The sequence below is a fragment of the Theropithecus gelada genome, chromosome 3, assembly GCF_003255815.1.
Source record: "Theropithecus gelada isolate Dixy chromosome 3, Tgel_1.0, whole genome shotgun sequence".
NCBI lineage: Eukaryota > Metazoa > Chordata > Mammalia > Primates > Cercopithecidae > Theropithecus > Theropithecus gelada.
In genome coordinates this window covers 129,836,442-129,850,691 of record NC_037670.1, presented here as the reverse complement: position 1 = coordinate 129,850,691, position 14,250 = coordinate 129,836,442, and the positions used below count along the sequence as shown (strand labels likewise).

Sequence of the window (14,250 nt, the reverse complement as noted above, 5' to 3'; positions counted from 1 at the left end):
TAGAGACCAGGGCTTTTGTCATATTCTGGGGAGGGAGAATAAGAGTCTGAGCCCAGTTAGTCACAGTGAAGGTAAAAGAGAAAGGATAAATTTAATAGCTGTACTGTGTCAGACACGTTTAGGCTGTCATATTAGTATACCTCCAGAGGCAAGGAATGGTGGGAGAGAGAAATAACATAGGGGCAAGGAAACTTCTAGAGGTGGTGGATGCATTGTCCTTAATATGGTAATGGTTTCATGGGCTTATACACATGTCAAAACTTGTACATTTTAAATGTGTACAGTTTATGTCAGTCGTACTGCAATTAAAAATGAAGTATGCTATGTTTGCTACCTCTGCTTAAATCATGTATTTGTTTTGGTTTCTCGGATTTTTTTTTTTTTTTAGACAGAGTCTTGGTCTGTCATCCAGGCTGGAGTGCAATGGTGGGATCGTGGCTCACTGCAACCTCCGCCTTCCCAGTTCAAGTGATTCTCCTGCCTCAGCCTCCCAAGTAGCTGGGATTACAGGCATGTACCAGTGCACCTGGCTGATTTTTATATTTTTAGTAGAGATGGGGCTTTGCCATGTTGGCCAGGCTGGTCTTGAACTCCTGACCTCAGGTGATCCACCCAGCTCAGCCTCCCGAAGTGTTGGGATTATAGGCATTAGCCACCATACCCAGCCCAGATATTTATTTTGAATTTTCTCATCTTTTTATAAAGAATTTGTGGTGGTATCTCCTGTTTACTCCATAGTCCCCTACAATTGGGCTTCTTTCCCACCACTTTTCTGATTCGCCTGAAATAATGTAGTTGTTGAACTGGTTGCATCCTAATATTTATTCCATTTCTTTTTCTTCCTTGACCTTGGGACAATGGCATGATGTCATAAAAGCAGTCATCTCACCATTGCTTTTACTGGTGGTGTGTACAAATATTGAAGCATTTGAAAGAGAGCAGGAGTAAATACATAAAGATGAGGTGTTCCTATCTAGTGGCCTGGTTTCATTTTCTCCCTGTGGCATATAGAATGTAAGAATGAAGGAGCAGGAGTGGGTAAGGGAGCTTGAAAGAGAGTGAAGATTTGAAATAATCTCTGTGGGTAATGGGCCAGGGGCTCCCCAGAAACTCAAAAGAATGGGGGTAGGGGGACAGGGGTTTGAAGGCTCAGGCTTTCTCATCCTCTGTGGATAGAGATGTCACAACAGAAGGTTTTTGCCTTCTCTTTGGTATCTAAAATACCTAGTCACTTCCTATGATTTCTAGCTGGCTCTGTGAATTTTGCTTCTGATAAAAAAAAAGTTGGTTTATTTTGTTTCTTTCTCTTTTTTTTTTTTTGGAGATGGAGTCTCACTCTGTCACCCAGGCTGGAGTGCAGTGGCGCGATCTCTGCTCACTGCAAGCGCCGCCTCCTGGGTTCATGCCATTCTCCTGCCTCAGCTTCCCAAGTGGCTGGGACTACAGGTGCCCACCACCACACCCAGCTAATTTTTTGTATTTTTAGTAGAGATGGGGTTTCACCGTTTTAGCCAGGACGGTCTCGATCTCCTGACCTCGTGATCCGTCCGCTTCGGCTTCCCAAAGTGCTGGGATTACAGGCGTGAGCCACCACACCCAGCCACTTTCTTTTTTTTTTTTTTTTTTAATCTGAGATGGAGTCTCACTCTGTTGCCCAGTCTGGAATGCAGTGGCACGATCTCAACCCACTACAACCTCCGCCTTCCCGGGTTCAGGTGATTCTCATGCCTCAGCCTCCCAAGTAGCTGGGATTACAGGCGTGCTCCACCATGCCTAGCTAATTTTTTTGTATTTTTAGGAGACATGGGGTGTCACCATGATGGCCAGGCTGGTCTTGAACTCCTCATCTCAAGCAATTCACCCACCTTGGCCTCTGAAGGTGCTGGGATTAGAGGTGTGAGCCACTGCGCCCTGCCTATTTTGTTTTCAACACAGAAAGAACTAGGTAGAAAATGAAAGGCCTGCCATAACTGTACTTCCTCCGAGATCACCTTATTCGCAACATGGTATATATTTTTTGAGGGACTTTTTTTCCTTTTTAAACAACAATACTTACATATTCTTGTTTTGAACAATAGGTAGTATACCTTATTTCCTGTAGGTATATAGCAAAATATATTTAAATGTGTGGATATATCCTAATTTAAACCATGACTCTATTTTTGAATGTTACATTGTTTCCTCTTTCTTGCTATTATAACTTGCTATTATAACCCAAATATAATAATGCTATTATATTTGTAGCTAAATCTTGGCACACATCTGTGATAACTTCATTAAGATAAACTTAGCAGTGAGATTACTGACTTAAAGGGAATATGACATTTTAACGTGGTTTGTCTTTTTTCTTTCCATCTGCTGGTCAAAACACAGAAATTCTCTCTCTCTCTCTTTTTAATAGCAAAGCCTAATTGTCCTGCAAAAAAGTGGTACCAATTTACCACCTTTATTCTAGTTCCCTAGAAACTTCCTCAGCATGGTGTTATGATGGGGGCGGGGAGTCATTTGCTAATTTGAGGGTCAAAAAATGGCATCTTGTTATTTTATTTTGCATTTTCTGATGTGAAGTCTTTGAATAGTTGAAGACCAAGAATATTTCTTTTTTTTCTTGGTCAGCCAGCAGGTGTCACACTTCATCAGGACACTGCTCTGTCCTCAGATTTTTGCTGCCTTTATCATCTTCCTGTTGACTTAGTAAGAAACTGTGTTAGACACCTAAATGTTGGCCCTCTGAAAGCACACAGCACTTATCTCGCGGATACAGGCTACATTAGTTTGTTTAATGGATACATGGGGCCAGGCAGATTGGCCTTTCCCGTGGGAACTCGTGAACAGGAGAAACCCACTCTGCCACACAAGCATTTGAATGATTGCTGGATTGATCAGTCCTGGGGATAAGCAGCACGTCTTTTCAGCTTCATGAAACTCTAAAGCTACCTAGTAATTTTAGCAGGGTCTCAGGCAGGAACAGTCTCATTCAGAATGATTTGTTTCTTTTCCTGCCTGTTCCTGCCAGTCTCCTTTCTGAACTTGGGCCAGTATTTCCCTGGCTTTGTTAATTAAGGTTTTCTGTGCAACATGTTGCTTAATTGGTTCCTGATGTTTAAAAGCAAGATTTTCATATTCCCTAGTTACTCACTGAATTTGCTGTAAATTTGCATCCAAAGAGCTTGATGTGGGATCATAATTAAAACTGTGAATTGTATCATGAAGACATTGTCAGCTTCATTCCATTTCTCAGGGAGCACCCACCCCAACCAGAGCTGAGTATACTTCTTGCTTTTTGCTGTGCTGGAATTTAGAGGTAGATGTCTATCGTATATTCAAGAATTGATACTACTCTTCAGTCACAAAAAAGAATGAAACAAAATACTGGTATATACTTAAACATGGATAAACCTTAAAAACATTCCACTAAGAAGTCAGGCGCACAAGGCCAGATATTGTATGATTCTGTTTATATGATGTGTCCGAAATAGGAAGATCTTTAGAGGCAGAAAGTAGATTAATGGTTGCCAAGGTCTGCAGGGAGAGGAAACGGGAGTGACTGCTGAATAGGTACAGGGTTTTTTTTTCAAGTGATGGAAATGTTCTGGAAGTATATAGTGGTGATGGTTTCACATTGTTGTGAATATACTAAGAATCACTGACATACATACTTTATAGCAGTTAAAATGGTAAATTATATATTTTTTATTTTATTTTTTTGATGCAGGGTCTCGTTCTGTCACCCAGGCTGGAGTGCGGTGGCACAATCTCGGCTCACTGCAACCTCTGCCTCCCAGGTTCAAGTAATCCTCCTGCCTCCGCCTCCCGAGTAGCTGGGATTACAGGCATGCACCACCACGCCTGGCTAATTTTTGTATTTTTAGTAGACACGGGGTTTCACCAGGATGACCAGGCTGGTCTCGAACTCCTCATCTCTAGCAATTCAGCCGCTTCAGCCTCCCAAAGTGCTGAGATGACAGGCATGAGCCACCATGCCCAGCCTTGTGAATTTTATATTAACTTTGTCTCAACTCTTAAAAAAAAAAACAAAAACAAAAACAGAGCTATCAGGCACTTCTGTGGCACCATTAGGAAGCAGTCTCTGGAACACTCTCTCTAGGACAGCTCCTAACCCTGAATTGTTCTGTCAGTTTCTACAGCAGTAGTTACTGCCTGAAGAGGAGTTCTGTCTCCCTGTTCCTCACTGTGTTCATACTGATCCTCTGCTTCTAGATTCCTTGGGATACAATTCCTGGGTTAATTCGTGCTCCCATTGCCCCCATACATAGTCCAGGAATTCACGATTACAGTGAGCTATGATTGCACCACTGTACTCCATCCTGGGTGGCAAAGAAATTCCCTGTCTCTAAAAAAGAAAGAAAAAGTTATATAAGAAAATATTTTAAAAATCAGTATACACAGCCAGGTGCAGTGGCTTATGCCTGTAATCCCAGCACTTTGGGAGGCTAAGGCGTGGCTATTACTTGAAGTCAGGAGTTCCAGAGCAGCCTTGCCAACATGGTGAAACCCCATCTCTGCTAAAATTACAAAACTTAGCTGGGCATGGTGGCAGGCGCCTGTAATCCCAGCTACTTTAGAGGCTGAGGGCAGGAGAATTGCTTTAACCCAAGAGGCAGAGGTAGCAGTGAGCGTAGATCACACCAGTATACTCCAGCCTGGGTGACAGAGCAGACTCTGTCTTGAAAACAAAAAAGAGAGAAAGAAAGAAAGGAAAGGAAGAAAGAAAGGGAGGAAGGGAGGGAGGGAAGGAGAGAGGGAAATATAGCACCTGGACGGGTGCGGTGGCTCACGCCGCTAATCCTAGCATTTTGGGAGGCCAGGGTGGTTGGGCATGTTGGTGCATGCCTGTAGTCCCAGCTTCTCAGGAGGCTAAGGCAGGAGACTTGCTTAAGCCCAGGAAGCAGAGGTTGCAGTAAGCTTAGATTGCGCCGCTGCGCTCCAGCCTAGGCGACAGAGTGAGACTCTGTCTCAAAAACAAAAAAGAGGTATAGCACTTAAAGCAATTTCATGCTAGAACATGACTAGGTAGAATAGAGTAATCATAGACCCAGATACATCCAAGTATTTAGTATGTATTCAGAGTATCATTTAAGATTAGTGGAGAAAAAAATGGTTGATTCAGAAAATGTTGGATAACTGGGTAACCATCTAAAAAACCATAAGTGTGGCTCCCCTACCTCATTTCCCTTTGCTAAATAAATTCCAGGTAGATTATAAATTTGAACATTAAAATGCAACTGTAAAAGTACTCTGCTTAGGCTGGGCATGGTGGCTCATGCCTATAATCCCAGCACTTTGGGAGGCTGAGGCAGGTGGATCACCTGAGGTCGGGAATTCGAGACCAGCCTGACCAACATGGAGAAATGCTGTCTCTACTAAAAATACAAAATTAGCCAGGCATGATGCCACATGCCTGTAATCCTAGCTACTCGGGAGGTTGAGGCAGGAGAATCGCTTGAACCCAGGAAGTGGAGGTTGCGGTGAGCCGAGATCGCACCATTGCACTCCAGCCTGGGAAACAAAAGCAAAACTCCATCTAAAAAAAAAGAAAAAAGAGTACTCTACTTAAATTTGAGATTGGTGGCTGACCGCTGTAATCCCAGCACTTTGGGGGACAGAGGCGGGTGGATCACTTGAGGCCAGGAGTTTGAGACCAGCCTGGCCAACCTGATGAAACTCCATCTCTGCTAAAAATGTGAAAATTGGCCAGGCATGGTGGTGTGTGCCTATAGCCCCAGCTACTCAGGAAACCAAGGCAGGATAATTCCTTGAATTCAGGAGCCAGAGGTAGTAGTGAGCTGAGATCGTGCCACTGCACTCCAGCCTGGGCAACACAGAGCAAGACTCCCGTCTTTTTTTTTTTTTTTTTTTTTCAGACAGAGTCTCGCTCTGTCGCCCAGGCTGGAGTGCAGTGGCGGGATCTCAGCTCACTGCAAGCTCCGCCTCCCGGGTTCACGCCATTCTCCTGCCTCAGCCTCCCGAGTAGCTGGGACTACAGGCGCCCGCCACCTCGCCCGGCTAGTTTTTTGTATTTTTTTTAGTAGAGACGGGGTTTCACCGTGTCAGCCAGGATGGTCTCGATCTCCTGACCTCGTGATCCGCCCGTCTCGGCCTCCCAAAGTGCTGGGATTACAGGCTTGAGCCACCGCGCCCGGCCAAGACTCCTGTCTTAAAAAAAAAAAAAAAAAAAATCTCTGGCTGGCGACATCCTAAGTATGACCTAAATCTCAGAGCTTTTTTTTTTTTTCTTTTTTTTTAATTTTTTTTTTTTTGAGACAGAGTCTCTCTGTTGGCCAGGCTGGAGTGCAGTGGCACAATCTCAGCTCACTGCAACGTCCACCTCCCGAGCTCAAGCAATTCTCCTTCCTCATTCTCCTGAGTAGCTGGGATTACAGGCGTGTGCCACCACTCCTGGCATTAAGTTTTGTATTTTTAGTAGAGATGGGGTTTCACCATATTGGCCAGGCTGGTCGTGAATTCTTGACCTCAGGTAATCCACCCGCCTTGGCCTCCCAAAGTGCTGGGATTACAGGCGTGAACCACCGCACCTGGCCTCAGAGCAATTTTTTTTTTTTTTTAAGAAAAAAAGATTCATGAATTTAACTAAAATTTATCTATATAGTTGTTTGTTTTAATTTTAGAGATCTTGCTCTGTTGGCCAGGCTGGTCTTGAACTCCTGGGCTCAAGAGATCTGCCCGTCTAGGCCTTCTAAAGTACTAGGATTACAGGCGTGAGCCACCATGCCTGACCCCTGCATAGTTTTTATTTACAGAAGAATGCCAACAAATATAGAAACACAGTTTCAGTCAACACAGTAATATTCAAGTCAGCCAACGATCATGCTTGGGCACCTAATAATTGGGTAAAAAACTTTAGGGGAACAGGATTTTTACACAGTTTCAAAAGTATTTCCCCACTAATTAAAAGCAAAGGCAAAGAGACTCTTAGAGTATAAAAATCTAGTAAATACTATCCTAATTAAATGATTAAAGTTATTACCAGTGATGGACAAACTCAATAACTGCCTTTTGATTTGATGCATTGAAAAGGGTCATATCACCTAAGTAGTATTTCTACCAAAATGTTTACCTGAGTCTCAGCATGAGGAAACAGACAAATCCACATTGAAAGACGTGTAAAAGCGCTGGCCTGGATTCTTCTAAGGGCCAGATATCATGAAAAACAAGGCTAGACAGATCACTTAATGGAAACCAAACAGACATCACAACTTCAATGTGTGATCCTCAGTTGGATCCTGGCAGCCTAAAAAAACAAAAAGACGTCCAGGTGCACTGGCTCATGCCCATAATCCCAACACTTTGGGAAGCTGAGGTGGGCAGATCAGTTGAGGCCAGGAGATCGAGACCAGCCTGGCCAACATGGTGAAACTCTGTCTCTACCGAAAGTACAAAAAAAAAATAGCCGGGTGTGGTGGCATGTACCTGTATTCTCAGCTACTTGGGAGGCTGAGGCAGATTCGAATCTCTCAAACTTATCTCACGCCTGTAATCACAGCGCTGTGCGAGGCCAATGTGGGTGGATCACCTGAGGTCAGGAGTTCAAGATCAGCCTGGCCAACATGGTGAAACCCCGTCTCTACTAAAAATATAAAAATTAGAGCCGGGCGCGGTGGCTCACACCTGTAATCCCAGCACTTTGGGAGGCCGAGACGGGCGGATCACGAGGTCAGGAGATCGAGACCATCCTGGCTAACATGGTGAAACTTCATCTCTACTAAAAACACAAAAAATTAGCTGGGCGTGGTGGCGGGCACCTGTAGTCCCAGCTACTCGGGAGGCTGAGGCAAGAGAATGGCGTGAACCCAGGAGGCGGAGCTTGCAGTGAGCCGAGATCACACCACTGCACTCCAGCCTGGGCAACAGAGCAAAACTCTGTCTCAAAATAAATAAATAAAAAATAAAAATAAAAATTAGCTGGGCGCGGTGGCTTACACCTGTAATCTCAGAGCAGATCACCTGAGGTCAGGAGTTCAAGATCAGCCTGGCCAACATGGTGAAGCCCCATTTCTACTAAAACTACAAAAATTAGCCGGGTATGGTGGTGTGCACTTATAATCCCAGCTACTTGGGAGGCTGAGGCAGGAGAATCACTTGAGCCTAGGAGGCAGAGTGAGCTGAGATTTTGCCACTGCACTGTAGCCTGGGCAACAGAGCGAGACTGTGTCAAAAAGAAAGAAAGGAAAGGAAAGGGAAAGGGAAGGAAAGGAAAAGAAACAACATTGGCTGCTAGTGGTGACACTAGAGATATAAAGGGGAGAAAGGCTTTTCCAGTACTCTGTTTCTCTACACATATTTCCTATTGAAGAAGGCAAGGAATTTCTAATGAAAATTTCTATATATTAAATGATAGCAGCATGGTACAGATTTGGGTAGAATTCCAGCTATATATAACATGTCTTTAAAAAAAGAAAGGCAGGAAATAAAAAGTTAGATGTCAGTGGAAATATTTTTCAGTCAATGAAAGTATGAATTTCTTTTCCTTTTCTCTTTTTTATATTTTCTAATTTTTCTATAATGAATTTATAATATTTTTCTGATAGAAATAATGACCTTTTTTTAAATGCTTGATACCATTCTTTATATGGGATTTGTTTCTGTCCCCATCCCTTTTCTCACCTCTCTCCCCACAAAAAAATAGAAAATTCCACAGATACTATTGTCTGTTATTCATCAGCATATAAATAACAAGAGGCTTTAAGTATATAAAATATGGCCAGGAGTATGCAATTTCAACAGGAGCACATACCATTACACTGAAGGAAGAATGCAGAGAGAAGAGAAGGACACTCCCACCTTACCTGCTGCAGTGCCTTTTCCTTTCGGGAGGTCATAGCTGTGTTGTATCTTGTTTTCTGTACTGTTCCAGGCAGACAATCAATATCTCATGACCCTCTTTCTACTCTTTTTTGTTTTGTTGCTTTTTTGTTTTTAAGAATAACTGCACAAAGACTTGCCCACCTGAATAAGTGCTTGATGAACTTTAAGCTAGGGAATTTCAGCTATCAAAAAAACCCTCTGAAATTGGGAGAGCTTCAAGGAAACCACTTCACTGTTGTGCTCAGGTAAAGAACTGCAGGTGGGAATGTAGACCGGAGGGTCTGGCCAGGGCACCTTGAGTCTGTTACTCACGGTTGGTCATAAGGTCCTGGTGAGCTGGTACTAACAGAACAGGAGTGGCAGCAAGGGAGGGCAGAGGAGGGCCTGGCAGAGCTGGGAGAACACATAGCTCCGTAGGATTTGTATGGACACGTTGCCACTCGAAAACCTAGCGCAGCCTTTGGAAAGACACCATCTCCTTCAAATACTGTGGTAAAAGACGCCGAGCCGGTGATGCCAGTTAAAGTGCCTAGAACAAGCAAATTCATAGACACAGAAAGTAGAATAGTGGGGAAAAGGGTAGGGGTAATGGAAAGTTACTGTTTAGTGGGTACAGAGTTTCATTTTGGGAACAGGAAAAACTTAGGGAAGTAGATAGTGGTGAAGGTTGCCCAACATTGTGAATGTAATTAACCCATGTATGCTAGTGGTCCATTATTGGAATGCTAAGCATGTAGGAAGTATTTATATCCTACTGCTCAAGGTCATCGCCAAGGTCTGATTGCAAAAATTCAAAAACTTGCAACCTCTGCCACAAATGGGTGAATACCGCCGAATTGCACACTTAAAAATGGCTAAAATAGTAAATTTGACATTATAAATATTTTACCACAACTTAAAAAGAGAAAGAAAGAGCCCTTGGGAGGTAGAGAGAAAGCTGCAGGAGAGTGAACAAAAGATGTGGAAGCCAGGCCATAGTCATTTATGATCTGCGTCCCTGAGTGTTTGACCGTAACTTTTTTTCTCTGGATAATTTGGGTCCCTGTAGAAATATAACAGGAACTGATGACCAAGTACAGCAAGCTATGAACTCTCTCAGGGAGATTGGATTTATTAACTACTATGGAATGCAAAGATTTGGAACCACAGCTGTCCCTACGTATCAGGTTGGAAGGTTGGTATTTAATTTCTTTTGTCAAAAAGAGCTTTCTCATACAAGAAGCAGGGTTTGTTGGTGGTGGTGTTTTTAATTATTTCTACATTCTCTCACGTCTGGGGCCAATGAACCACAGTCTCATGATTTTTGTTTTAAGTTAATGAATGCACAAGGTAAAAAATTGGAGTTCAAAAGGATTTGACCTGAAAAGTGAGCTTTCCTACCACTCTTGGTAACCCATCCAGGGGTTCTATTTTTATTTTTTTATTGTATTTTATTTATTTATTTTGAGACGGAGTTTTGCCCTTTTTGCCCAGGCCGGAGTGCAATAGCACGATCTCGGCTCACCACATCCTCCACCTCCCAGGTTCAAGTGATTCTCCTGTCTCAGCCTCCCAAGTCACTGGGATTACAGGCATGCACCACCACGACTGGCTAATTTTGTATTTTTAGGAGAGATGGAGTTTCTGCATATTGGTCAGGCCGGTCTCGAACTCCTGAGCTCGGATGATCCACCCACCTCGGCCTCCCAAAGTGCTGGGATTACAGGCATGAGCCTCCACACCCAGCTATTTTTTTATTTTTTATTTATTTTTTATTTTTTGAGATGGAATCTTTCTCTTGCTCAGGCTGAAGTGCAGTGGTGCGATGTTGGCTCACTGCAACTTCTGCTCCCAGGTTCAAGCAATTCTCCTGCCTCAGCGTCCTGAGTAGCTGAGATTACAGGCTCTTGCCACCACACCCAGCTAACTTTGTTGTATTTTTAGAAGTGACGGGAATTTCACCATTTTGGCCAGGCTGGTCTTGAACTCCTGACCTCAAATGATGTGCCCACCTCAGTCTCCCAAAGTGTTGGGATTACAAGTGTGAGCCACTGTGCCCAGCCCTATTTTTATTTTTATTTTGTAATGGGTAAGTCTTGACTCAGTAAGTAATTCAACAGTAATCAGTTGGGTAACTCAGACCCAAAGTAGCCAGACAGAGATGATACATTTTCTGATCTATGTTAACACATTTATTAAACTTTGATCTGCCCTTCCCTCACTCTTAATTTAATTTTATTTTTTATTTTTATTTTTTGAAATGAAGTCTCACTCTGTTGCCCAGCCTGGAGTGCAGTGACGCCATCTTGGCTCACTGCAACCTCCGCCTCCCAGGTTCAATGATTCTCCCACCTTAGCCTCCTGAGTAGCTGGGATTACAGGAATGCACCACCACACCCAGCTAATTTTTGTGTTTTTAGTAGAGCCAAGGTTTTGCCATGTTGGCCAGGCTGGTCTCGAACTCCTGACCTCCAGTGATCTGCCTGCCTTGGCCTCCCAAAGTGCTGGGATTACAGGCATGAGCCACTGTGCCTGGGTCCCTTTCCTCACTCTTTAAAGAAAGGAGTAAATGATAAAAGTAGTGACATGGAATTTAAGAACTGTCATTTACGTTTTGTTTTGTTTTGTTTTTGAGACAGAGTCTCGCTCTATCGCCCAGGCTGGAGTGCAGTGGCGCGATCTCGGCTCACTGCAAGCTCCGCCTCGCAGGTTGACATTCTCCTGCCTTAGCCTCGCGAGTAGCTGGGACTACAGGCGCCCACCACCACACCCGGCTAATTTTTTGTATTTTTTAGTAGAGACGGGATTTCACTGTATTAGCCAGGATGGTCTCGATCTCCTGACCTCGTGATCTGCCCGCCTTGGCCTCCCAAAGTGCTGGGATTACAGGCGTGAGTTTTAAACAATTAAGAACCCCTCTAGCGTAACCTACAGTGGGAATCCATCAATAAATAGTTGGGCTCATAAATCTACTTCTGGAATCCTGTTGCCCAGCAGAGACTCTGTTACATAAACCAATTATTCACGTGGGAGTTAGAATTGTGGTAATTACAAGCTGGAAACAATCTGAGCCTTCATGTTCTTCCTTGTCTTTCAGAGCCTTCATGTTAGCAAACTTAGACTTAGATCTGCCTGAACTCATCAGTTGTTTGACTGTAGTTTGGGAATAGAGTTTTCCGGGCTTCCAGTCCTTTGTTTCAGCATCTAAACTATGAAGTTGCATTCATTTTTGTGATTTTAAAAGTGCAAAATGATAAAAATCTCTATTTCCTCTGCCTCTTTGAGGAGGTTAAAAAGCTCAGGTGAAAACAGACTTGAGTTCTGAGCCTCAAATTACTCATCTGTAGAATGGAGATAATGATATCAATCCACAGGGTGGTGAAAATGAAGTGAAATGATGTTTGTGCCACATCTATTTTTATGCCGAGAATATAGTGATTGCTAATATGTTTTCAACCTTGCTAATGGTCAGAGGACATTGATAAAAATAGTAAAAATGCTAATTGTATTATGGGCAGAATATTTAAGGGAGGGCTGTATCAACCTATAAATTTGTAATTGATTTGGCAGAAGGACAGCCATGGAATCTTATATATTGTGTACGCCAAAGATAATGTAAATAAATGTAAATAGCTAAAATCAGATCAAATTTATCCCACAACAAAAATTACATAGCGTGCCCAAAGGTCAGTACGGTCAGCTCAAAATTCCAAATCATTCATTTTTACAACATAAGAATATTTCCTGCTTTCAAAGAAACCCACTGTTAACACCAGAGAATTTCCCGAGGGAAAAAACAGACTTTCAGTTTATATTGTATAGGTGGAAAAATGACTTGTATCCAAAATATTAAAACTCTTACAACTCAAAAACAGAAAGACAACCCATTCTAAAACTTGGCAAAGGGTCTGAACAGACCTTTCTTTAAATAATTTAAACAAATGGCCAATAAGCACACAAAAATATGTTTATCACTAATCTTTTTTTTTTTTTTTTTTTTTTTTTTTTTTTGAGACGGAGTCTCGCTCTGTCGCCCAGACTGGAGTACAGTGGCCGGATCTCAGCTCACTGCAAGCTCCGCCTCCCGGGTTCACGCTATTCTCCTGCCTCAGCCTCCCGAGTAGCTGGGACTACAGGCGCCAGCCACCTCGCCCGGCTAGTTTTTTGTATTTTTTTAGTAGAGACGGGGTTTCACCGTGTTAGCCAGGATGGTCTCGATCTCCTGACCTCGTGATCCGCCCGTCTCGGCCTCCCAAAGTGCTAGGATTACAGGCTTGAGCCACCGCGCCCGGCCATTTATCACTAATCTTTAGGAAATGCAAATCAAAACCACAATGAGATGCCACTTCATAGCCACTAGGATAGCTAAAATAAAAAAAGGCAGAAAATAACAAGTGTTAGGATTGGAGAAATTGGAACCCTTACACATCCCTGGTGGAAATGTAAAATGGTATAGCCATTTTGGAAAATAGCCCGACAGTTCCTCAAAAGGTTATAAAGTTAGCCTGTGACCCAGAAGTTGCATTTCTAGGTATATACTGAGGACTGACAATCATATGTTCACACAAAAGTTTATACAGATGTTCATAGCAGCCAAAAGGCTGGAAACAACCCAAATGTCCACGTACTGATGAATGGATAAATAAAATATACAGTGTAATATACAATAATATAGAGTGGAATATTACTTAGCAATGAAAAGGAATTCATACCCACATTACTATACCCACAGTACTGATACATTCTGCAACATGTGTGAACCTTGAAAACATTGCTAAGTAGGCTGGGCACAGTGGCTCCTGCCTGTAATCCCAACAATTTAAGAGGCCAAGGTGGAAGGATCACTTGAGGCCAGGAGTTGAAGACCTGCCTGGGCACCAGAGCAAGGCCCCATCTCTACAAAATAAAAATTTTAAAAAATTAGCTGAGTGTGGTACTGCCTGGCTTTGGTCCTAGCTACCCAGGAGGCTGAGGCAGGAGAAACTCTTAAGCCCAGAAATTTGAGGATGCAGTGAACAGTGTACCACCACTGCACTGTCGCCTGGATGACAGAGCAAGACCCTGCCTGTGAATGAGTGAATTAATCAATTTCTGTGAAATTTCCAATGTGAGCAAATCTATAGAAAAAGCTAGAACAGGACCAATGGGGAATGACTACTAATGGGATAGGATTTTTTTGGGGGGGTTGATAAAAATGTTCTAAAATTGTGTAATGCTCCACAATTCTTTTAAAATACTAAAAGCCATTGAATTGCATACTTACATGGGTGAATTACATGGTATGTGAATTATTGAATACCTCAATAAAAACTTTTAAAAAAAGAAAGTGAGCCGGGCACAGTGGCTCACTCCCATAATCCCAGCACTTTGGGAGGCCGAGGTGGGCGGCAGATCGCTTGAGGTCAGGAGTTCAAGATCAACCTG

At 43.0% G+C, this 14,250-nt stretch overlaps 1 protein-coding gene across 3 annotated transcripts in view; it reads left to right on the top strand.

The window, feature by feature from the left end:
- The window catches only part of PUS7 (pseudouridylate synthase 7), a 68,901-nt gene that overhangs the window by 32,869 nt on the left and 21,782 nt on the right, over window positions 1-14,250 (top strand). For all 3 annotated transcript variants that reach the window (XM_025381203.1, XM_025381202.1, XM_025381201.1), the window contains 2 exons: window positions 8,964-9,092; window positions 9,896-10,021. In XM_025381203.1, coding sequence (XP_025236988.1) covers window positions 8,964-9,092; window positions 9,896-10,021 — 255 coding nt within the window. The remainder of the gene's footprint in view (window positions 1-8,963; window positions 9,093-9,895; window positions 10,022-14,250) is intronic.